Genomic DNA, 25678 nt, shown 5'->3' with positions numbered 1-25678 from the left:
CCTCCATTTAGAAAGTAGACAACACCTTTATTCTTCCTAACAAAGTGGATTACCTCACACAATATCACATTACATTCCACCTGTCACTTCTTTGCCTTACTCTCTCGCTTGTCTTAGTCTTTCTGCAGCCTCCTCATTTCCTCAACACTACCTGTCTGTCCCCCAACCTATCCTTGTGTCATCTCCACCAATGCCATCAATTCCTTCGACCAGATTATGATGTATAATGTGAATAGATGTGGCCCAACACTGACTCCTGCAGAACTCCACTAGTCACTGGCTGCCATCCTGAAAAAGACCCCTTTATCCCTATTCTCTGCCTTCTGCCAGTGAGCCAATCCTCTATCCATGCCAGTGTCTTGCCCTAAAGCCATGGGCTCTTATTTTGTTAAGCAACCTCTTGCACAGTACCTTGTCAAAGGCCTTCTGGAAATTGAAATAGATCATGTCCACTGGCTCGCCTTTGTCTAATTTGCTCATTAACCTCCTCAAAGAATTATAACAGAATTGTTAGGCATGACCTCCTCTTGACAAAGCAGTGCTGACTCAGCCCTATTTTACCATGCCCTTCCAAGTACTCCATAATTTATTTCTTAATAATGGATTCTAAAATCGTACCAACAACTGAGGTCAGGCTAAGATTTCCTAGCTTCTCCTTCATCCTGCTCTTTTAAACTAGGGTGTTACATTAGCCATTTTCCAGTCCTCTGATACCTTCCTTGACTCCAGTGATTCCTGAAAGATCACCACCAATGCCTCCACAATATTTTCAGCTATCTCCTTCAGCACTTTCTGCCGAGTGATGGCTACTCCTCTCACGTCTGCCCCTGACTCTTTAAATTCAGGTATGCTGCTGGTGTCTTCTACCATGAAGACCTCAGTTCACTCTTCCACAACCTCTTCTGTTCCAAAACAAAACCATAGTCTATCTCAACCCCATTCAACCCCATTCTCTCCTTTTCCCCATAACTTTGATATTCCTACTAGTCAGGAAACTATTGATCTCTGTCTTAAATACACGCAATGATTTGGCTCCATAGATTTCTATGGCAATGACCTCCACAGATTAACCACCCTCCAGATGAAGAAATTCTTCCTCATTTCAGTTCTAAAGGGTTGTCCTTTCAATGTGATGCGAGGCTGTTGGGTCTTAGTCTCTCCTATTAGTGAAAACATCTTCCCCACATCCACTTTATCCAGGCCTCTCAGTATCTAATGTTTTCTCATTGCTATCACTCTTCAGCCCACACAACAACCTTTTCAGCATCTCTGAACTACAGCCTTTTGTTTTAATTTTTTAGTCAGACACACACAAAAAGGATGGAAGATTAAAATGATGTCACAATAATTTGAAGTTAAAGTCACCTGCAGCCACAAAACAGAGAATATATTTAATCCAGACGTAAATCAATAGAAGAATACTAATCATTTTAATCCCAACACACCATGAAGAGTGTTGGGATTAAAATGATTCTTCACCTGTACTGGTAAATCTTTACATTGTGATGGTAGCAATCAGCAACAGCTAAATACCCTTCCTGCATCAGACATAATCCACAAGGCCCTTGAAGATCCTGCTTCACAACCATTGCAGAAAGAGATAGGTCTGGATTAAACATCACCACACAGTTTTGTCCTTTATCAGCAACAAGAATATTTCCGCTTTCATCCACGCATATTCCAGAAGGATTAATGAAATTTAATTCACTTCCATACGTCGGTCCAATTTTATTTTGGATTGTTTTGTCTTTGCCAATAATCTTTATGCATCTCCCCTCAAATGGTCCAAAGAGTTGCCCTTCAGTAACTAGGACATCGTCATCCTGGTAAAGAAATAAGCATCACAGCATTTGTCAAAATGTGATATGTTTATTTTAAAGAGACAGAGAAAAGGAGGTTATCATATAAAAACAAGCTATGTTTAAATAGCAAAAAAAGTCCCAATATTTTTCGAAAGCAAAATTCTGATGATACTAAAATACTGAGCTGCAGGCAGCATCTATGGCAAGAGAAACAAAGCTGAGGGACTAAAATCTTAAGGGCAGCTGGGGATGGGGAATAAAGGCTGCCCCAGCCAGCAATACCAACATCCCATAAGTGAGTTTAAAAATAACCTTGCCTGCCAAGGTTAAAAATCATGGGCAAGCCACAGCAATTGGGTCAGCTTACACACGACCCATTTAACATTAGCCCAGTTGAGTTGGAAGTTCTCTTGACAGCAACCAGTCAGCATTTATCTGATGGCAGCAGTGCCACCAAAAGCAATGCTCGCTGTTGGGACTGTGTACAGCCAAATTTCAAGGTGTCCAAGGTCTCCCAGATAACAGTTAGCAATTGTTGTTTCCAGGGTGAAAGAGAATAACACAACTAGAATTCCTGCTGCTCACTATTTATGACTAACCAGTCAGTATGAGTTTTGTTAGCATGTGTCTTTTTCATGGAATGAAAACAAGCTTGGAGTTTTCCATAAGTTCCTGATGACTGTATATCCTGCAAACACCTGATAAACATGAAATTGTGTAATGTTTCAACTGTATTCCATCGCAAGTCCATCAAGAGATCCCAAAGAGTATGTGTAATAGCCATTATGAACTATTTATGACGTATCTCTAAGAGAAAAACTGTCCAACAGTCATAGAATCCGACAGCTTGGAGACAGGCCTTTTCGCCCAAACTGGTCCATGACAACCAAAATGTCCATCCGCACTAACCCCATTTTCCTGCACTTAGCCCATAACCTTCTAAACTTTTCCTATCCATGTATTTGTCCAAATGCCTTTTAAGTGTTATGAATACACCCATCTCAACTACTTCTGTTGGCAGCGCATTCCATAGCCGTACCACCCTCTGGGTAAAAAGGTTGCCACTCAGGTTCCCTTTTATCCTTTCCCCTCTAACCTTAAACTAATGGCCTCTAGTCCTCAATTCCCCAACCCTGGAGGAAAAAAAAACTGCGTGTATTCACCCTATCCATGCCATTCACAATCTTATACACTTCTCTAAGGTCTCCCCCCCCCCCCAGTCTCCTATGCTCAAAAGAAAAACCTCTTAGCTTAATCAACCTCTCCCTATAAGTCAGACTGGTAACATCATTGTAAATTTCTTTTGCATTTTTTCCAGTTTAATCACATCCTTCCTTTTAACAAGCTGACCAAAACTGAACACAATACTCCACATAAGGCCTCACCAACGTCTTGTACAACTAAAACATAACTTTCCAACTTCTACACTCAAAGTCCTGACTGATGAAGGCCAGAGTGTCAAAGGCCTTCTTCACTGCCCTGTGTACCTGTAACTCCACTTTCAGAGAGCCATGCAGCCGAACTCCAAGATCCCTCTGTTCTACTACATTCCTTAAGGCCCTACCATTCGTGTTGATTTAATTTTCCAAAATGCAACACCTCACACTGATCTATATTAAACTCTTTTTGCCATTTCTCAGTCCCCTTCCCCAGATTATCAAGGTCCTACTGTAATTTCTGATAACCATCCTTATTGACCACAATACCCACTATTTTAGTGTCATCTGCAATCTTACTAATCATACCTTGTATATTCTCATCCAAATCATTGATATATATATAAAACAAATAGTAATGGGCCTAGCTCCGATCCGAGGCACACCACCAGTCACATGCCTCCAGTCTGACAAGCACCCTTCCACTATTTTCACTGCTTCCGACCATCAAGCCAAACCAGAGCAGGACTTATATACTTGATGGTAAGGTCCTGGGGAGTGTTGCTGAACAAAGAGACCTTGGAGTGCAGGTTCATATTTCATTGAAAGTGGAGTTGCAGGTAGATAGGATAGTAAAGAAAGCGTTTGGTATGCTTTCCTTTATTGGTCAGAGGCTGGTACAACTATAACATTTAAAAGGCATTTAGATGGGTATATGAATTGGAAGAGTTTAGAGGGATATGGGTCAAGTGCTGGCAAATGGGAGTAGATTAGGTTAGGATATCTTGTCAGCATGGACGAATTAGACTGAAGGGTCTGTTTCTGTACTGTACATCTCTATGACTCTAATTGCACATCCAACTTGCCAGCTTCCCCTGGATTCCATCCAATCTAACCTTCCAAAGCAGCCTACCATGTGAAACCTTATCAAAAGCCTTAATGAAATCCGAATAGACTATGTCCTGTCACCCTACCTTTGTCAACCTTCCTGGTCACTTCATCAAAGAACTCTAATAAAATTTGTAAGGCATGATGACCCATGCACAAAGCCATGCTGACTATTCCTAATCAAACCCTGTCTTTCCAAATGCATGTATATCTTATCTCTCAGAATCTTCTCTAGTAACTTATCTACTACATATTTAGGCTTACTGGTCTATAGTTCTCAGATTTTTCTTTGCAGTCCTTCTTGAATAAGGGTTCAACATTCACTACCTTCCACTCTTCTGGGACCTCACCTGGAAGGCTAACGATGATGCAAAACTATCAGCCAGGGCTCCCGCAATTTCTTCTCTAGCCTTTTGCAATGTACTTGGATATATCTGGTCAGGACCAGGAGTTTTGTCTACTTGCACACATTCCAATACATCCAACCCCTCCTCTACTGTGATATGGACTGTCCCCAAGATATCACCACTAACTTCCCCAAGTTTCCAAGTCTTAATGTCTTTCTCCATTGTAAACACAGAAGAGAAATATTCATTGAAAACTTCGCCCATCTCCTGCAGTTCTACACATACATCCACTTTGGTCCTTGAGGGGTCCCAATCTCTCTCTAGTTATTCTTTTTCCTATAATATACTTGAAGAACCTCTTTGGATTCACCCTAATCTTCTCAGTCAAGGCTATCTCATGCTCCCTTTTCTCCCTCCTGATTTACTTCTTCAGTGACCTCATGTATTCCCTGTATATTTCCAGGGATTCCCTTGATCCCAGTTGCCTGTACTTGAGCCAAGCCTCCTCCTTTTTTCCGGTTAAAGCCTCAATATCTTTGGTCATCCAGGGTTCCATATTCCTGCCAACTTTATCTTTCACCCTCATAGGAACATATGGACCTTGTACTCTAGCTATCACACGTTGAAGGGCCTCCCACTTGCAAATAAACTACACCAATCAACCCCCGCAAGCTCTTGTCTAATTCCTAAAAAATTAGCCTGCCAATTTTAGTTTCAAGTTTAGAACTTGAACCTGTGGATCAGTTTTGTCCATCTCCATAATTGTTTTAAAACTAATTGAACTATGGTCACTGGTCCTGAAGTGCTCCCTCACTGTCAGCTCAGTCACCTGTCCTGCCCTATTTCCCAAGATTAGATCGAGTTTTGCCCTTCCCGAGTAGAACTCTCTACATACTGTTTGAGGAAATTTCCCTGGACACGCTAACAAATTCCACCCCACCTAAACGTTTAATGCTATGGCAGTCTCAGTCTATGTTAGGAAAATTAAAATCCCATATTATATCAAACCAAGACTGCCAAATCTCCCTGCATATTTGTTCCTCTATTCCCGTTGACTGCTTGGAAGCTATAGTACAACCCCAATAATGTCACTATCCCCTTCTTATTTCTTAGCTCCATCCACAAAGCCTCACTGGACAATCCTTCAGTTATTTCATCTTTAACTACTGCTGTGATACATGCACTAATCAAAAATTCAATTCCCCCTCTTTCCTCCACCGCTGTCCTGCCTAAAGCACCAGTACCCTGGCACCATAAGCTGCCAGTCCTGTCCCTCCCTTAGCCATGACACGGTGCAGTAGAATGGAAGCAGGCCAATGAGACCAAATGTAATTGTTCACCTATTAGATGAGTTGCAAATTGGATTGTTAACCATTGACAATAACTATTCTAAAAACCTATCTTATCGGCTTTCCACTTCAGCTCATGTGAAACTCTGATGCATGTATGTATTCCTTACAAAGATCCTCTCAGCAATCTGCCCTAAATCACAGACTTGTTTTACACATGGGAACTACTTAGCTTATCATGCCTGCTCTAGCTCTCCAAATATGCATCTCACTTAGTGCCATTCTCTCCTTACCTCATTGACAAACACGGAATCCTAATATCCCCTCCACCTTAGCCTCAAAATTTAAAAACCTAATTTGTTTTAAATTCTTCATGCCTGATAAACCTTACCTTTGTAGCCTCCTGAAGTCTCCTACAATCCCTCCTGGAATTCTGCATTCCTTTCAAGCACCTGGCCTTTCCTTTGCTTCAACATTGTGTAGTTATGTCTTCAGTCATTTAGACCTAATGATCTCGAATTTCTTAGCTAAACCCTTACACTTCCCACTGCTCCTTAATGTCACTTTTTAAAAATATACTTATTTACCTTTTCCTGGTCACCCATCCTTTCATCTCACTCTTTAGTTTGCTGTGGATTTTCATCTCATGGCTCTGTAAACCATCCTGTTCATTTTTCTTTCACATTGCAGGTACTTCATTTTGCTGTTAGTACTTGGTATAAATCCATATCAAAATAAATTCATATTAAACTAACTAATGCATGTCAATTCATTTCTTGGCATAAATGTCTGATTAAGAATGAAGTAAGCAAAAGATCAAATAAGCTATACAACACCATCACTCTTCTCCTGATGATCACTGTTGCTAAGAAGTACTTTTTCTCTTTAATCCTCTCCTTTCCTGTACAGTGTGACACATGCTGGGATAGCTGAACACCAACTGTAGCTTTATTACAATGATGTCAACGTTAAGCAATTAAAAATCATTTAAAATATAACTTGAATTAATAATGTTTGACACTCCCATCAGGTCCCATTGGACTCTGGGAGTCACAGAGGTTATGATGATCGTGTCTATGGGATATTAAAAATCATTAAAACTCTATATCCCTCTTCTTTTAAATATTGGCTTTACTGGATTTTTAGAATGGTTGCCACAAATCAATGACTTGGAAGTTGGTTAAAGTTCCTGAAGTTTCTAACATGGGATTGCAGAGGGACGTGATGAGACAACACACCCTTGTGGAGTTTTTCAGCTGTTGTTGTGTGGCCATACTGAGAACATTGAAATCAAGAGAGCTCAGACTCCTGTCTCTAAGCCTGGGTCTCTTGAAACTCATTTTGCTGAGATGGGTGCTGAAAGTAACTATCCATCTTCTAAAGAGTGTCCAACATATCTGACCAGAGATACAGAAGCACCTTCATTAACTTGAAAAAATCATCAGACACTGATTAATGGGCAATGTAATTAGATTAAAATTCATTTAGAATTTGCAAGTTTAATCACGCATTCTGAACGTTTGAATCAATCTCTTACCACTAGCCAAGAAGGCAACAGATTCCAGGCTAACAGCTACACCTGCCTGAAAATTAAGAGCCTCAAAACATGCTTCTGAAGAATTTGCAATTCATCCGGAAAGCAAACTGATTCTTTGCCTGCAAACATCACCAGGAACTGCTGTCTCACCTGCTGTCTTATCTGCCAGCATTGAAAGATCTCTACGGCTCCTGATTCCAGCCAATTGGACTCTGCTCTTCATGCAAAATGATACCTATATTGTTCGACTTTAACATTCATTGACTTGAAATTCATTTTATTTTTTGTTTGGAAGACTGTAAAGTTGCAAACGATCCAAGATTAGACATGAAAATTACTCCTGGTTCATATTTAAGATTTGACTACATATTTTTAGTCTTTTCAAAATTAAACAATTCTGTTCACGGACAGAAGGCAAGAAGAATAAAGGAATTCAGTCTGTCAGTCTTGGTCCATAACAAGAAAAAAGAAAGTATCTTTGATAAAAGAGAATACAGAGGTGAAAGATGAATAGTGAAGGAATGTTAATGGTAACAAAATCAGCAGTTCAGAGGCACTATTATTTTAACAAATACATCAATGACAAGTTTTTCAAGATACTTTACTTCCATAACTTTGTTTTTTTTAAGGTTAAACATAGATTTAAGATGTAACTTTCACACACACACCTTTCTAACTGCTACACAGGTAGGCCGATAAAATCCCTTAATTGTATCAATATTTAAAATGTTATTTTCTTTCCAATCTCGACTCATAATGTGGACCTTCCCTTGTTCTGACCAGTCAGTTACTGCCAGATCATTATTTGGCAATACTGATAATCCATATGAGTGTTTCCAGTTGACATTTGATGTTGTTAGTTGGTGGATTAATCGCCCGTCTTGAGTAAACACTTTGATCGCTTTAGCTCCATTGGAAATTAGTAACTGTCCTTCTCTGGTAGCTTTAACATCACCCAAGCATTTTATTGTTGCTGGTTCATAAGAAAAGCTATGTTTGTAGAGTCCTTCAGAGCTGAAGATCTGGATCCTATCATTTCCACTGTCTTTAACTACCAGCTCCCCAGAAGTTGTCACTGTTAGAGAAGTAGGCCACAAAAACTCTCCAGGCCCATAACCAGGTTTTCCAATTTCACCAATCAGTCTGTTAAAGAAAGTTTGCATGATTCCAGACATTTTCCATTCCTTGTCCATATGATTCAGTGTTGCCTAATAAATAAATAAAATTGTTGACTGAGGATCAGATCGCATGAAACTTCATTGAGAATATACAATATCTAAAAACTTACCTCCTTGTCATCCAGTTCTTTGAGAAAAAAAGAGTCCAGCAATTGTCTTTTCTTTAACATTTTTCAAGATAATCCTAACTAAATTAGGCAAACAATAATTGAAGTTAAAAAAAAGCTTAACAACTTATCTAAGTTTTTAACAAGCTCTTGCAACAATGTACTTTGACTATAACATACGCTTTGAATATCTTCTGACCAGTTTTTAAAAATACAGTCCGACTAATGGAGCTGTTCCCTTCATAAATAATTTACAGTAATGGAGTCTCGATTCCATTTCGCTCCAGCAGCCATGCACATTATCTGGTTCAGACATTATCGAGTAATAAAGCAAGTGCCAAAGTGTACATGACTTTTTTCACCTGGAAGGGGGTTTTCAATTTAACATTTTTGTTACGGTTTTCAGGTAAGCAACAAAACAGCTGTACATACAAACATTGCTTTAAATTGGCATACAATTTAGTGGCTATACATTTACCAGTTTTCCACTGTCCTTCTGGAACATTCATTATGCTCAAAATAATTTCACTTCAAATAGTGCTTCAAAGAGCAGTCAGTGCCATTCAATGGGAACATAGGAACAGGAAGAGGAATTGCAGGCCCTCAAACTTATTCTATTATTCAATTAGATCATAGCTATTCTGTATAACACTGTAACTCCTTCACTTACCTTGGTTCTGTGCCCTTTAGTATCCTTGTTTCGCAAAAGTCTATTGATTCCAGATTTAAAATGTATTAATTGAGCTATGATGTACTGCTTTTGTAGGAGAGTTTCCACCATTTGAATTGGTTACCTAACTTCTGTATGCATTGGATCTGATTTTATGCTTATTGGCATCTGTCCCAGATTCTCCATGAAATGGGAAATAATTTCCCTCTACCTGCATTGTCTGTTCACTCATGGCTGTATTGGAGGCAAGGGCAGTATTGTAGAGCTGTTCAGCATCTGGTTGAGGGCTATACACTGGGATCATTAACCATGTCTTTCTGGATATCCCCATTACCCATGAGCTAGCCCTGGAGATGCTGCAAGGTGCAAACATTTGAGGAAACAGGTGGTTGTGCAGTATGTAAGTGTTGTGAAAGCTCACTGGATAGCGAGTGCACATCTGCAGGACTTGTCAACTGTCATTAGAAATGAGCTAGACAATGAGGAAATAACATCTCTTCCCATTCAGGAATCTGGCCAGATGGTGTTATGGATCTCTGAGTGCCAAATGCATTCAGCTGATAGCTCCTTTTACCTGAAGGAACCCAGTGAGATGGTTGAAAATCAGATAGCTTGGGCACCTTGTCTCCCTAGGTCCACAGTGAATTGGATAATCTGTACTGCTTTTCTGTAAAGGGCATCAGCAAACCCACAAATGTACTTGTAGGGCTGCTAATGGGAAATGTTGCACGCTTCAGTTGAGTTTTGAAAGGAGCAGCTGCCGTTCAGTGCCACAGGCAGAGTGTTACTTCCCCAGTCACACAGTTCTGTTTGTGCTGAGCATTCTTCCTTCTTCTCCTCTTCCTCCATCTTTTTTCCCTTCTTCTTCTTCTTAACCTTGGAAATGCTGTTACAGCTGCTGAACTATGTAGGATAACCATTGGGCATTGAAGTACTGATCTGAGAAGAGTTATCAGAAATGAAAAGTTTGTTTTCCATTTGAGATTGTGATATAGTCATTTACCCTTATCAGGCTGCACATATGTTGGGTGAAAGGCTGCCCTATAGCTATTACTACATGAGCTGCATCCTTCATGACTAGTTTGCCTCTTTCTCATTCTGATATGTGCAAGATCATTGTAGCCTTGATCTTTACATTGCTTTCTTCGCATGCAGCATAGCTTAGTCTGATATTGGTCTTTTTGTCTTTTGCAATATAGCCCCATTGTGCGATAGTTCCATCCCATGTCTGAAATGTGTAGATACATGGGCCTAAGAATACTCCTGCATGTGATATGACCCCACATATCACTCTTACATCACTTCTTCTCAGAGTTAAAGAAAAGATGGGACATGGGTGGGAAAATAATTTTGAGAGTTGATAAATTGTTTGCCTTTATACTGCTGTGAATGTTTCGCTTCAGAATTAAGTCCTTCAGTGCACACTCATTGAATAGTATTTTTCAGTTTCTATTTGGTTTTCCTCATATGGGTGTGCTGTGCAGCAGCACGTGCAAACACATGTCAGGCCCTGCATTATATGAACTGTTCATTCCCTGTAAGGTCTCACAAAGAAGGCAACTTAAAAGAGAGATCATTATTCCAAATGTTTGAGTCAATTCAGCCTCTCTAAACTGCACTTTTTCTCTCATCACACTCCATTCCTTTGTCATTCCTCTTGTCTTTCTTCAGTTTGCCCTTGTGACACTAAATATTATGCTCTCACCTTCCCTTGTCTTCTGTGTCCCTCTCACTATGATTCTCTCTTCTGCATCTCAACTTCCACCATCAATTCCGCAGAATTCTTCCACTACTCCCAACAATCACACCCTTTACATTTAGTTTCTTTCTACCTAACCCATCTTTGTATCTGAACCTTTTGTTTTGGTGGTGCCTGTTTTGAGTTGAGCCCTGTTGCCTCCCCACATCATGATGGCTGACATCAGCCTATGTACCTGTCTCACTTGACAGGCTTGTTGACCCAATGAGGCACTATCTGTTACATTGTGAGAGTTCAAGAACTACAAACAAGACCACATATAGTATTGACTTCTCATGAGCTAGTTGACCTGGTGAGGGTTCATGTCTGACACTGCATTTAAGAACAACAAGCAAGACTGCATACAACTAAGAGTTTATATGAGCTGGGTGACATAGACAAACTTCATCCATTATACTGTAAGCATTTGTTCAAAGAAACAGTTTGGTTATGAAGGAGCCAAGTTAGTGAAAAGATTTATATGGAACTTCAGGGAAGAAGTGCATGCCACCAGGTACATGCCTCATATATATAATTACATTTAATTAATTCACTAATTTCCACAAGGTGTGCTGTCATTGAGTGTTCATGACATGTAATGAATGCAAAAGAAGGTTCCTGACCATCATGATGACCTGCCTGAAAGGTTATGAGAACTTCATAGTAACCACATGGAGAGTCCAAGAAAGCTTGTTGTGGATGACCACTCCCAGGAGTTTAACACTCTCCACTCGTTCCATCTCTGTGCTGTTAATGTGTAGGGGTACATGAGTAACATCCCACCGAAAGTCAATAATGAGATCCTTGGTTTTGCTGACACTGAGAGCTAAGTTGTTCTCAGTGCACCATTTTTCCAGATCTTCCACCTCCTGTCTATAGTCTGTTTCATTGTCATCTGAGATTCAACCGACTATGGTGGTGTCTTCAGCGTTAGTCTGGTATTTGGTGACACAGTGATGGGTATACCTGAGTACAGTAGGGGGCTGAGTACGTACCCCTAGGTGGCTCCAGGGTTGAGTGTTCGTGAGGATGAAATATTGTCCCCAATCTTCACTGTATGTGGCCTGTGGATCAGGAAACTGAGGATCCAGTTGCAGAGAGTGCAGCTTAATCAGAGATCACTACATTTAGTAATCAATCAGTCTCGAGGGGATAATAGGGTCGAAGGCTGAACTGTAGTCAATGAGTAGGATTCTTACATAGCTGATCTTGGTGTCAAGATGTTCCAGGGAGGAGTGAAGGGCAAGTGATACGGCATCTGATGTGGATCTGTTGGTCGATAGGCAAATTGGAGTGGGTCAAGAGTAGTGGGGAGGCTGGAGTTGATTAATGTCATGAGTAGAGCTGAAAATGTGTTGCTGGTTAAAGCACAGCAGGTTAGGCAGCATCCAAGGAACAGGAAATTCAACGTTTCGGGCCAGAGCCCTTCATCAGGATCCTGTTCCTTGGATGCTGCCTAACCTGCTGTGCTTTAACCAGCAACACATTTTCAGCTCTGATCTCCAGCATCTGCAGACCTCACTTTTTACTTAATGTCATGAGTAGCCTTTCAAAGCACCTTCATGACCACTGAAGTTAGGACCGCTGAGTGGTAGTCATTGAGACATGCTGCATGAGCCTTCTTAGGCACAGGATGATGTTGGCCCTCTTGAAACAGGCAGGGACAGTGGCCTGCTGCAGAGAGAGGTTGACGATATCCGAGAAGACCTCTGCCAGTTGATCTGCACATGATCTGCACATGGCCTGGTACTCCGTCTGGTCCCATTGCTTTCCTCGGATTCACACGAAGGAAACCTGATCTGACTTTTGACGCAGTGACTGTTGGGATAGGTTCGTCAGGACTTGTTGAAATAAGTGTCACCTCTCCACTGAAATTCTGCTCAAAGCGAGCATCGAAGATGTTGAGACGATCTGGGAGGGATGTGTCTCTTTTTAGAAACTGTGATGTCATTCAGTCCTTGCCATATCCGCCTGGTGTCTGTCTGGGTCTCTAGTTTGAATTGGTATTGGTCCTTGGCTATCTTAATGGCTCTGCAAAGGTTCCTTATATTTGAGTGGGTCTCCTGATCTGAAGGCGTCAAGCCTGATTTTTCGCAGATTCTGTATGTCCTGATTGTCTTCCTTGGTATGCAGTCCTCCACACACTTGCTTACTCCACTAACAGCAAATGATGGCACCAAGGTGCACTGCAGCAACTCAGAGAAACCTTTGACAGTACCTGCCAAACTCCACCTGGAAGGATAAGGGCTGCAGACACATGGATCGCTACCTCTTGTAAATTCCATATACAATCTGAATTTGGCACCATATTTCTCTTCCTTTGTTGTCACTTGGTCAAAATCCCCAGAAACTCCCCTGTTAATAGCAACATGGTACCTTGACCCCAAGAACTACAGCAGTTTAAGATAGGTGTTCACCATCAAGGCCTTTCCACGGACACCGTATTTCGTAAATTATTTTAATAACATTATAAGATTTAAAACCAATTAGACAGCCTCATCAAAACTATCCTGCAACTTTTGTGTCCTCCATTCACACCTGCTTTTCCCTGAATTAAGGATTACAACTTCCTATTTTAGTATTGTGTTATTCTGTTATTAAAGGAAGATGAGCAAGGAAATCCAGGAATTTCTAGAACAGTTTTCCAACAATTGGTGTTGGCAAATCTACAGTTAAGACAAAGTTGTCAAACATATTAAAATTTCCAACTGATCGGAGACACAGCACAGATTTGTACAAGATTGGTATTGCCTGAGAAACCTAAATGAATTTGTTAGAGAGGTGAATGAAGCTGTATGTGGATCATGATTAGATTCCCTACAGTGTGGAAACAGACCCTTCGGCTCAACAAGCCCACACCGACTCTCCAAAGAGTAACCCACCCAGACCCATTTCCCTCTGCCTAATGCACCTAACACTATGGGCAATTTAACATGGCCAATTCACCTAACCCTCACATCTTTGGACTGTGGGAGGAAACCAGAGCAAACCCACGCAGACACGGGGAGAATGTGCAAAGTCCACACAGACAGCCACCCGAAGCTGGAATTGAACCTGGGACCCTAGTGCTGTGAGGCAGCAGTGCTAGCCACCGTGAACCCCACCACTGTGGTGCCCCTATGCCGCATCTATGAATATTTTTGTTAAAGACTTCCAGAAGGTGTTTGATAAAGCCCATCTTATGAAACTACTGGCTAAGCTTGGAGTTAATGGTAGGTAAAGTATTGACTTATTTAGGAAATTGGCTAAAATGCAAGAGGCACAGATGCAATATTCTGATGTGACTTGCAGTATCCTGCAGAGACCAGAGTTGGGGATCTCAAATGTTCACTGTAATTTCACTGAATGATTGAACAGACTTGAAGAGGCAAATTGCCTAATTGTGCTATAATATGCTGTTTTCAAAAAGCACCTTGATCTTAGAAAGGAAAGTTATTTGCATCATAATGAGAAGAAATAAGGGCTTGTATTCCTACAGGTCCTTTTACAACTTTGGTGCTTTACAGCTTCTGGTGTGTATTTGTCGTGTAGTTTCTGCTGAAGTAGATAGTCTCAAATATGTTGACCACTTCCCCTAACATGGCAGCCACCTCTCTCAAAAGGCCATCATTGACGAGGAGATCCACAACTGGATCAACTACTCCAACTCTACATTCTCTGAATATGTTAACAAAGAATTCTTCAAGCTAGCCAAAGTCACAGAAAATACATCAGTTATTGTAATCACATTCCTGTATTGCAATGAGACTTGGAAGGTGCAAATGTGACACAGAAATACACTCGGCAAATTCCATCAGCAATATCTCTGCTCCATCTAGTAGGAGGACTGTGAAACATTTGTGTCCTTCTTAAAGCCAGGTCAGTAAGTATTCAGTCAAAATTCTAATGTTTAAAATATAAGTTTGCAGATGGCACAAAAATAGATGGGGAGGCAAGTTGTGACGATGCCAGATGGAATATAATGCGGTGAGGGGTTGCTCTTTGGTAGGAAGAATAGAAGACTGAATATTATTTAAATGGAGAAAGACTACACTGGAACTTGGAAGTCACTCGCATAAATCATCCAAATTCAGCAGAAAGGAGATAAATGGACTGATGATCATTTTTCAAAGCAAATGGAATACTAAAATAGAGAAATATTGCTAAAACCATACAATGTGCTAGTGAGACTGCACTTAGAAAAGAGAAATGGTTGTGTCCCTACACCTGCACCGGGAGGCCAGAGTTCATGTTCCACCTCCTCCAGAAATGTGCAAAAAACATCTCCGAACATGTTCATTAAAACTATATTCTCCAAGAAAAGACACAGGTATAAGAGATAGTCCAGTCTCCCACAGTTCAAATCAAGCTCCGCCCCTCACACCCCACCCCGCCCCGCCCCCGTTGTCATAGCCCTGACCTGATCGCGTCCGTCCGGTCACGTGATCCACAGCTGCTTCGCTCCGGACTTCAAGTCCGTTTTGCGACACTCTGTCGTTGATTTCACGTCAGTGCCGAACAGTGAGCTCCTGACTTCCGGCAGCTGCTTAAATATTGAAGCATGGGGAAGCCGCGTAGGAAAGGTTGGTTTGTTATTTTGTCTTGAAATGTTTCCGTCTTCCAGATTGTCATTTTATTTCTGGAGGCTGTGCAAGACACACACCGCCTCTCACAGTCAGAGGGCCTCTTCAATCTCCGTAATATTAATGGAGAAGCAAAGATGTCCAGTCGCACCTTTAGCTTTCTTTCTGGTAGTTATCTTCAATTGGACTGAGCAGCTGAAATAAGAATTTTGTCATGTCAACTTATAGTGCCCATGTTATAGAAAAGATACGGTGATTTTGCACCGTATCTTAAAAAGGGTTATAAAAAGGACTCACAACAATAATTACAGAACTGAGAGGTTACACCTGGGAGGAAAGACTGAACAGAATTGAGTTTTTTGGGGAAGAGAAGGCGGGGTAACCTGTTATAGATCCTTAAATTATGATCCAGTTTGATAGAGTAGATATAGAGAAGGTATTTCCAATAGTAAGGGAGAACAGCTGTTGCTTTCTTTTAAAAGCTATGATTCAACCTACTGCCACAACACTCATAGAGATTTACAGCATAGAAGCAGACCTTTCAGTTCAACTCATCCATACTGACCAGACATCCTAAATTAATCGAGTTCCATTCTCCAGCACTTGGCCTGTATCCCTCTAAGCCCTTCCAATTCACAAACCCATCAAGATGCCTTTTAAATGCTATATAATTGTAACACTCTCCACCACTTATTCCATACACGCACCAGCGTCTGTGAAAAGGTTGCCCCTTAGGTTCCTTTTAAAATTTTTCCCTCTCACGCTAAGCCTATGCTATCTAGTTCTGGACTTCCCCCACCCCAGGGGAAACAATCTTGTCAATTTATACTATCCATGCCCCTCATGATTTTATAAACCTCTATAAGGTCCCTCTTCAGCCTTCAAAGTTCCAGGGAAATGGCTCCAGCCTATTCAGCCACTCCCAAGAGCTCAAACCTTCCAGCCCTGGCAACATCCTTGTAATTTTCTGAACCCTTTCAAGTTTCACAACATCCTTCCGATAGGAGGGAGACCGGAGAAAAGGCATCTGTACAAGCTCCTTTGATACTTCATCAAAGATTTCTTCAATGTCCTGACCAATATTTATACCTCAACCATTCCATTAAACCGATGATCTGGTCATTTACCTCACAGTTGTTTATGGGAGTTTGCATTATACAAGTATTTCATTGATACTGAATAATTTTGTAATGTCTTGAGAGGTCTTGAAAGATGCAATATAAATGTATTTTTTTCCTCTAATTATGGTTATGGTGTATCATTACTCCTTAAACTTAGTTTGTCTCCAAACATGTCGCTAATGCCTTCCTTCTTTAGTCTGGCTCAGAGGGACTGCCTCTACTTGGTTCCGCTGTGCAGTGGTAGCCACAGCATTATGAGCGATAACCTCTTTTCCTACAACTGCACTTAACCTTTAGACTGTCCTAACTTTTGATGTTAGACTCTTCCTCATCTGCATGCTGGTCAAGCCATGATTTCAATCCGCTCAAATCACCATACTCTTTATAATCAGTTTCATGCCCTTATCCAGTCTTTCTCAGGTTGATGAATCCATTTGCAACCTTCCTTCCCACCCTTTAAAACCAGGCTGTTTCCAATATCTTCCCTGTGGCAAAGTCTGCCTATTTCCAATTTCATAACATCATCAAACTCTACACCCAGCTCAGTTCATTTTGTCCTCTGAAGTTATTAGATTAGATTCCCTACAGTGTGGAAACAGCCCCTTCGGTGTAACAAATCCACACCGAACCTCCGAAGAGTAACCCAACCAGTCCCATTTCCCTCTGGCTAATGCACTTAACACTGGGCAATTTAGCATGGCCAATTCACCTCTGGAGGAAACCGGAGCACCCGGAGGAAACCCATGCAGACATGGGGAGAATGTGCAAACTCCATAGAGTTGTTGGAGGTCGGAGTTAAACCTGGGACCCTGGTGCTGTGAGGCAGCAGTGCTAACCACTGAGCCACTGTGCCGCCCTACTACTACATCTGCTACTGAACTCTCATGTGTGCTATTATTTTCACTAGACCTGATTACTCTCATGTTTGTCTGACTAGCCTCCCATCTTCAACTTTGGATAAGGTTTAGTTATCCTGAACTCGGTCAAGTGCTGCTCACGAATAACCCTTATGATTGGTAGGCTGGGAGGCAATGTCCCCAATCTCTCCAGTTTAAAATCCTCAAGCATAATCTTTCTCCTCTCTGTTTCTGTAACTTTCTCCACCCTATAATCTTCCCCAACCACACAACCACTTAAGCAACCCCTTGACAATTCTTTTAATCACTCATTGGCGACCTAGTCTTCAGCTGTCTTGATACCTAAGCTCTGGAAGTCCCTCTTTAAAAGGTCTTAATCTGTCCACGTATCTTTCTTCCATTAGACCCTTTTTTGACTTAGCTTCTGGTTACCTGTCCTGCGATGTCATCCTTTAACACCTGGTACATTTCAATCTGATTCCAGCTGTGTGAAATGTCTTAACATTTGACCTTTTACAGTGGAGTTCAGCCATGCTGAGCGGATGATGATGACAATTGCCGATGTCCTCAAGCAGCTGATTGAAGCTCATGAACAGGGGAAGGATGTTAACCTTAACAAGTAGGTGTTTGTGCTAAAATGCTTATGAAAGTAGGAAAGTAAGTTGTAAAGATGATATACGGAGGCTACAAAGGGGTATAGATAGGTTTTGTAAATGGGTAAAGATCTGGCAGATGGGCTATAATGTGAGAAAATGTAAAATTGTCCATCTTGGCAAGAACAATACAAAAGAAACATATGGTGAGAAATAGCAGAGGGATCCAAACGTCCTTGTGCATGAATTGCAAAAGGCTCGTGTGTGGGTAGGGCAATTAATTAGGCAAGCCAATAGAATGTTATCATTTATCATATGGGGAAATAGAATACATTATTGTGAACATTATGTTTCAGTTATGCAGAGCATTGATGGAGCCTCATCTTAAGTACTGAATACTATGTTGTTCTCCTTATTTAAGTAAGGATATAAATGCATTGGAAGCCGTTCAGCAAAAGTTTATTCAACTAATAGAAGAATGGGGTTAGTTGCCTTATGAGGAAAGGTTGGACAGACTAGACCTGCATGTTTTTGAGTTTTGAAGGGTAAAAGACAAATATATAAGCTCCTGAGGGATCTTGGCAGAATGCGTGTTGAGTCACTGGTTTTATAGAAGAAAGTGAGGTCTGCAGATGCTGGAGATCAGAGCTGAAAAAGCGTTGCTGGAAAAGCGCAGCAGGTCAGGCAGCATCCAAGGAACAGGAAATTCGACGTTTCGGGCATAAGCCCTTCATCAGGAATGAGGAAAGTGTGTCCAGCAGGCTAAGATAAAAGGTAGGGGGGAGGGGCGATGGAGATGTGATAGGTGGAAGGAGGTCAAGGTGAGGGTGATAGGCCAGAGTGGGGTGAGGGCGGAGAGGTCAGGAAGAAGATTGCAGGTTAGGAGGGCGGTGCTGAGTTCGAGGGAATCGACTGAGACAAGGTGGGGGGAGGGGAAATGAGGAAACTGGAGAAATCTGAGTACATCCCTTGTGGTTGGAGGGTTCCCAGGCGGAAGATGAGGCGCTCTTCCTCCAACCATTGTGTTGTTATGTTCTGGCGATGGAGGAGTCCAAGGACCTGCATGTCCTTGGTGGAGTGGGAGGGGGGAGTTAAAGTGTTGAGCCACAGGGTGGTTGGGTTGGTTGGTCTTAAAGGGTTGAGCCAAGTGTTGAGCTCCGAACCTGCAATCTTCTTCCTGACCTCTCCGCCTCCACCCCATTCCGACCTATCACCCTCACCTTGACCTCCTTCCACCTATCACATCTCCATCGCCCCTCCCACAAGTCCCACCTCCCTACCTTTTATCTTAGCCTGCTGGACACACTTTCCTCATTCCTGATGAAGGGCTTATGCCCGAAATGTCGAATTTCCTGTTCACTGGTTTTATATGAAGGCTTAACCATTTAAGATAATGATAAGACTTTTTATCTGAGGTTTGTGTGTTTGAAGCACCCTTCTTCTAAAGGTACTGGAAGCAGAGTAATTGGATTATTTATAAGTCAGAGGTAGATATATTCTTAGTACATAAGAAGCATAAAGGTGATTGAAGGTGGATATGTGGAGTTGAGTTTACCACCACATCAGTCATGATCTGTTTGAATGATGGAGCAGGCTCGACAGGCAAAGGTGCCTGTTTCTGCTTGTAACTTATGATTTTATGTTCTGGACTCAAGCCAGTCAAAGGAAAGAATTCTCCCTGTCTACCACATCCAATTTCTTTATTATAATTCTTTATTGCAGTTGAAACTCTTTAGCACTTAATTTTGTCTTTGTTGTTTTAGCGCTTTGTTGTTCAATTGAAGTGATGAGATAATTAAAATCTGTTGGTTATTTTTTAAATGGTGAAATAGCTTTGGATTATCCGATGTAAACTGTGCCATGAGTATTGTCAAAATCGTCAATAGTGTCAGGAAAACAAAAAGGAACTGTAATGTGGTTTACTGCCAGAGTGGTAGGATGCTCATTTTCTGTGCACTAATTCTATTACATTCCTCCCCTATGGAAACATTTCAAATGTTGATTTTTTTTTTCATTTCTCTGATTTTCCTCCTAGGGACATTTGTTGTTGAATGAACTAAGGCAAGGCTTCATCCCTGCAATGTTTTGTTCATAAGTGTAAAGCTAGGGTTAGCATATCCATGTCAAATTGCACATTTTCAATTAACAGCAAGCATCACCCAAAAAATGCAGGTGGTCTGCTTTCCTGGGACCTGACCTGATCTGATTCAGACAGATTTTTAAAGTCAGGAGATAGATTTTTGAAGCAAATTATTTATTTTCATTGAGGATCATGTCTACATTGGGGAACCAGTCTGTAGCTAACTGGAGATGCCCCTATGACCTTCGCCTGTGCTAATTTCAATGGTTTCCCTCCACAGGCAAACAGGCCATCAAAATTCCAGAGCAGAAATCTAATACTAACTTTTCTTCCTACTGTCAGATACTAAACTATAGGTATATATCTGTTAAGACACAGTTAGAAATGTGTTTTTTTTTTAACTGATGCGTTGCTTGTAGTGTTCAGTCCAGTGCAAGTAGCCATGTCTAAAGTGGAATGTTAAACCACAGAGTGGTGGAGAACAGATGTCATTACTGCACATAGTCAGTGAATGGATCAGATTGAAATACTACACATGGGTTTAAAAAAATATCAAATAGATCCAGTACATTCAGAGAGACTGATTATTAGAAAAATTCTGAATTTCTGACACCCAGGAGTGACACCATCCCTTAGTGTCAAGTTATGAGGGGGGTATTGGGTCATGAACCTTGAAGTTAGCAAGATTGTCTGAGATATTCTTGTGCAGTCCTGGCTATTGTTGCATAAGAATAAGAGTAGGCCATTCAGCCCCTTGAGCCTGATTCGCCATTCAGTGAGATCATGGCTGATCAGTGCTGTACTAATCTGTGCTGCTTAATTTTTCAACTTATTTTCTTAATTAAAACTGTGTTCTTGCTGCAAAACTTAAATAATCTACCCCTGGTTGTACTCTGTATACCGCAATAAAGTGCATCACATTCCTAACTTGGAATTAGGAATCTAACAATGATCATGAAACCATTATCAATTGTAAAGAAAAACCGTAATGTTCACTAGTGTCCTGTGAAGAAGGAAAGTACCATCCTTACCTGTTCTGGCCTACATGTGACTCCAGACCCACATCAATGTGGTTGACTGTGAACTGCCCTTTGAGCAAATAAGGATGAGCAATAAATGCTGACCTAGTCAGTGATGCCCACATCCCATGAATGAGTTTAAAAGAAAACTTGTATTTTCATAGCGCCTTTAATGCAGTGAAACATCCCAGGGCACTTCACAGGAATGTAAACAGATGAAGTAACACTGAGATGCAGAAGGAAATATTGGTAGAGGTGACCAAAAGCTTGCTCAGGGTTGGGTTTTAAGGAACATATTAAAGGAAGGAGTCTGAGGAAGGGATTCCAGACTTTAATACCCAGGCAGCTGAAGACATGACTAGCAGTCGTGCAGCAATTAAAATTGGAAATGCTCAGGAGGTCATAGAGGGGAGTCAAGAGTGTGGTGCTGGAAAAGCACAGTAGGTCAGGCAGCACCCGAGGAGCAGGATAATTATGTTTTAGACATAAGCCCTTCATTAGGAATCCAAAATTATGCCCAAAATGTTGATTCTCCTGCTCCTCAGATGCTGCCTGAGCTGCTGTGCTTTTCCAGCACCACACTCTCAACTTTGATCTCCAGCATCTGCAGTCATCACTTTTTCCTCGAACATTGAGGGGAGCTTGGATTTTAGAATCAGGATCATACTAACAGAAATTATAACAGTAGAGAAAGCAATGCTGATGAAGAGATTATTGAACAGTGGGCAGTTGAATCCCAGGCTCTTTCTAGCAGTGATGTCAGACTGTGAATAGGTATCCTGCAAGGAGAGCAAGTTAGAGTCTCAGTCTGACAGCTTTGGAATGCCTGTCTCTAGTTACCGATTGATCTGGTTCCAATGGAATTGGGTGCTGCTAGTTTGAGATTCCTATCTATTGTTTATATGCTATCTGTCTTTTAATGTTTGACCCTCGCGCTCTCTTTTTTTAAAAGAGTGAAAACAAAAACTTCATCCAAGTATGGACTGACTTCACAACCTCGTCTTGTGGACATCATTGCAGCTGTGCCCCCTCAGTACAAAAAAGTGCTGATACCAAAACTGAAAGCAAAACCCATCCGGACAGCCAGTGGGGTAAGCAATAAAATAATCTATATTGGATTGAAATAAAATGATGGCATATGTGCTGACAAATATGCAGATTCAGCATGACAAATAGAAAGAATCATGTTATGAGTTCACTCTTGAACTGTTGAGTGATCTCATTTTATGAAACTAAATCTTATTCTGAGTTTGTCCTAATTGCCTTTCTTTATTATATTGGCAGTCTGTCAGCTCAGCTCTAGCACACTTCTGTCTAAGTTTTTCAGGTTAGTGTCCTAGACCCATCCATCTTTAGTTGCTTCATTAATGATCTTTTTTTCAGCATAAGGTCAGAAGTGGGGATGTTTGTTCATGCTTACAAAATGTTCAGTACCTTTCTTGACTCCGCATACATGTTCAAATGCAGCAACACCTAGACATTGTTCAGGTTTGGACTGACAAATGGCAAACAGCATTTGTCCCACAAAAGGGATAGGCAATGGCCTTCTTCAAAAAGGGAGAATCGAACCATTGCTATCACTGAAGCCTCAACTGTCAACATCCTAGAGGTTACCATTAAGCAGAATCTGAACTGAACTCGCCATATACATACTGTGGCTATAACAACAGGTCAGAGGCTAGAATACTGCAGTGAGTAATTCCCCTCCTGACTCCCCAGAGTCTATCTCCAACTACAAAGCACATGTCAACTGGATAAGTGCAGTTCAAGCACACTCAAGAAACTTAATACCATTCAAGACAAAGCAGTCAATTTGATTGGCATCACATCCACAAACATTCACTATCTCCACCATCAAAGCTCAGAGGCAGCAGTGTGCACCATCTATATGATACAATGCAGAAATTCACCAAGGTTCCTTAGATAGCGTTTTTGAAACCCACAGCTACTGCTATCTTGAAGGACAATGATGGCAGATATATTGGATCATCACCACCTACAAATTCCCTTCCAAGCCACTCCTCATTCTGACTTAGAAATATATCACCATGCTGCAGTGTTATTGGTTAAGAATCTCCCCTCTACACTAAATGACAGCAGCAGTTCAAGAAGGCAGCTCACCACCACCTTCTTGATGGAGACAAGGTATGGACAGTAAATGCTGGCCCACTCAGGAACACCAATATACCATGAATTAATGAATTTTTTTAAAAAACCCTATAAACACATCTGTTCCTTATTATTTCAGCGTTTGTCAGCTGAGCCCATGAATCAAAGCAAATTGCATTCCATTCTAACAGTTTGCCCTATTTGTTGGTTCACATATCCAAATTTGGGTTTGAGAGCTAGGTGCTTATTGCAAAGTGCCAATACATTTGGTGATACCAGTTGAACGATCTGCATGATGAGGGGCCTTCAGAGAGAAGACTGTAAACAGGAATTGACTGATCATCAGAGACAGATGTTGGCTGAATCCTTACTGCTGAAGGGACTGTTCCTCATATGACAATAGCCTTTCAATCTGATGTCATATGAACTCTGTTTCTTCTTTCACAGCTACTTAATCTGCTGAATGCTTTCAGCACTTTTTGGTTTTATTTGAAATTTGCCACATTTTGTTTTGGGCTTTCAATTTCTTTGGTGATTGTAAAGAATGCAAATCGTTCTTCTAGGGATTGAACCGAGAGATATGGTGCATGTATTTTGGGCATCATGCCCTCGGTTACTAGCTTTCGTCTTGAACTCAGAGCTGCTCTGCTAATTTCCATCATGGTGCAGCTATTTGTCTCTCTCAGACTCTCTCTTTTCTCTGTCCACAGATTGCAGTGGTTGCAGTGATGTGTAAACCACACCGATGCCCTCACATCACCTTCACGGGAAACATTTGTGTGTAAGTTTTGCCCTCTGAATTTGAAGCTCCCTCACATCTGCTCTGATTTTTTTTAAGTAACTTTAGTTTATTTGCTGTTCAGCTCTTAATTCAGTTACTAGAAGCAACATGGTTTATCAATTAAGTTATCATTCATGCTCAATGTTTGAAAGCACAGTGGATGACTGGGGGAAGTTTATTCCTAAATCCTCCCGTTATTTCACTATTCAAAGCACAGTCGTCTTTGCATCCAGATTCCCCATAGTGGAGTAATGAAAACAGGGCACTCTCTAATCTTGTACAAAGTTTTTAGATTAGATTAGATTACTTATTTACAGTGTGGAAACAGGCCCTTCGGTCCAACAAGTTGCTGTGGCTTTAGCATTACATTAACAATAGTGGTAATTCCAGTGGTCCAGGAAGTAAAAATATACCATCAACGATGATCTGCATCAACTGATGGACAAAGGTTCTGCAGGGCCTGAGCAGTTTTATTATTTACCTTTCACTCAGTTTGGCCAGTGGAGTACTTTATTAAGAGAAAACCAGCAACACCAGCCTTGTTGAAGGTACTGGTGTTGCAGAGTTTCAATGAAGTTTGTGATTTTTGGAGAAGACTTGTAGCTCAGATTGTGGATCAGTTGGAAGCTTGCTCATTGAGCTGGTCGATTTATTCTCAGACGTTTCGTCACTATGCTAGGTAACATGATCAATAAACCTCTGATGAAGCACTGGTGTTCTGTCCCATTTGCTATTTATGTGTCTTGGGTCTGTTGTGGTGGGTGACATCACTTCTGGTTCGTTTTCTGAGAGGTTGGTAAATGGGATCCAAATCAATGTTTGTTAATTGAGCTCTGGCCTCTGCGAATTCCCGGGCATGTCTTTGTTTAGCCTGTCCCAGGATGGATTAATTGTCCCAGTCGAACTGGTGTCCCTCTTTGTCTGTGTGTATGGATACTAGCTTTAGTTGGTCATGTCTTTTGGTGGCTAGTTAATGCTCATGTATCCTGGTGGCTAGTTTCCTGCCCGCCTGTCCAGTGTAATGTTTATTGCAGTCCTTGTAGGGTATTTTGTATATGATGCTCGTTCTGCTGGTTGTTGGTGCTTGGTCCTTTAAATTCATCAGGAGCTGTTTCAGTGCGGAGGTAGGTTTGTGGGGTTCCATGATGCCTAGGGGCCAAAATAGTCTGGTCGTCATCTCCAAGGTGTCTTTAATGTGTGGCAGGGTGGCTCGAGTCTCTGGGCGTGTTGTGTCTTCTTGTTTAGGTCTGTTGTGTAGGAATCAGTGGACTGCGCTTATCGGGTACCCATTGTTCCTAATGCTTTGTATACGTGGTTTTCCTTGGCTTCTCTTAGTTCCTGGGTTCTGCAGTGTGTTATAATTCATTTAAATAATGTCCTGATGCAGCTCCGTTTGTGGTTGTTGGGATGATTGCTCCTGTCATTGAGTATCTGGTCAGTTTGTGTGACTTTCCTGTAGACGCTGGTCTGCACCTTTCCATTGTCTTTTCATTCTACTGTGAATTCCAGGTCGGGGTTATCTGTTATTGTTCTCTTCCTCTTGATGAACTTTATACCAGTAAGAATGTTGTTTATATGTTTGTGGGTTTCTTCTAATTTGTTGCATTTCATGATGACAACGGTG

At 41.3% G+C, this 25678-nt stretch overlaps 1 protein-coding gene across 1 annotated transcript in view; it reads left to right on the top strand.

Annotated features, from left to right (window-relative positions):
* Positions 1–15409: 15409 nt before the first annotated feature.
* The window catches only part of elp3 (elongator acetyltransferase complex subunit 3), an 87713-nt gene continuing 77444 nt past the window's right edge, over positions 15410–25678 (top strand). The window contains exons 1-4 of the mRNA XM_060821568.1: positions 15410–15494; positions 17992–18091; positions 22117–22255; positions 23984–24054. Of these exons, the coding sequence (XP_060677551.1) occupies positions 15473–15494; positions 17992–18091; positions 22117–22255; positions 23984–24054 (332 nt within the window). The 5' untranslated portion in view covers positions 15410–15472. The remainder of the gene's footprint in view (positions 15495–17991; positions 18092–22116; positions 22256–23983; positions 24055–25678) is intronic.

The sequence above is a fragment of the Hemiscyllium ocellatum genome, chromosome 3, assembly GCF_020745735.1.
Source record: "Hemiscyllium ocellatum isolate sHemOce1 chromosome 3, sHemOce1.pat.X.cur, whole genome shotgun sequence".
NCBI lineage: Eukaryota > Metazoa > Chordata > Chondrichthyes > Orectolobiformes > Hemiscylliidae > Hemiscyllium > Hemiscyllium ocellatum.
This window is presented reverse-complemented; position numbering and strand designations above follow the sequence as displayed.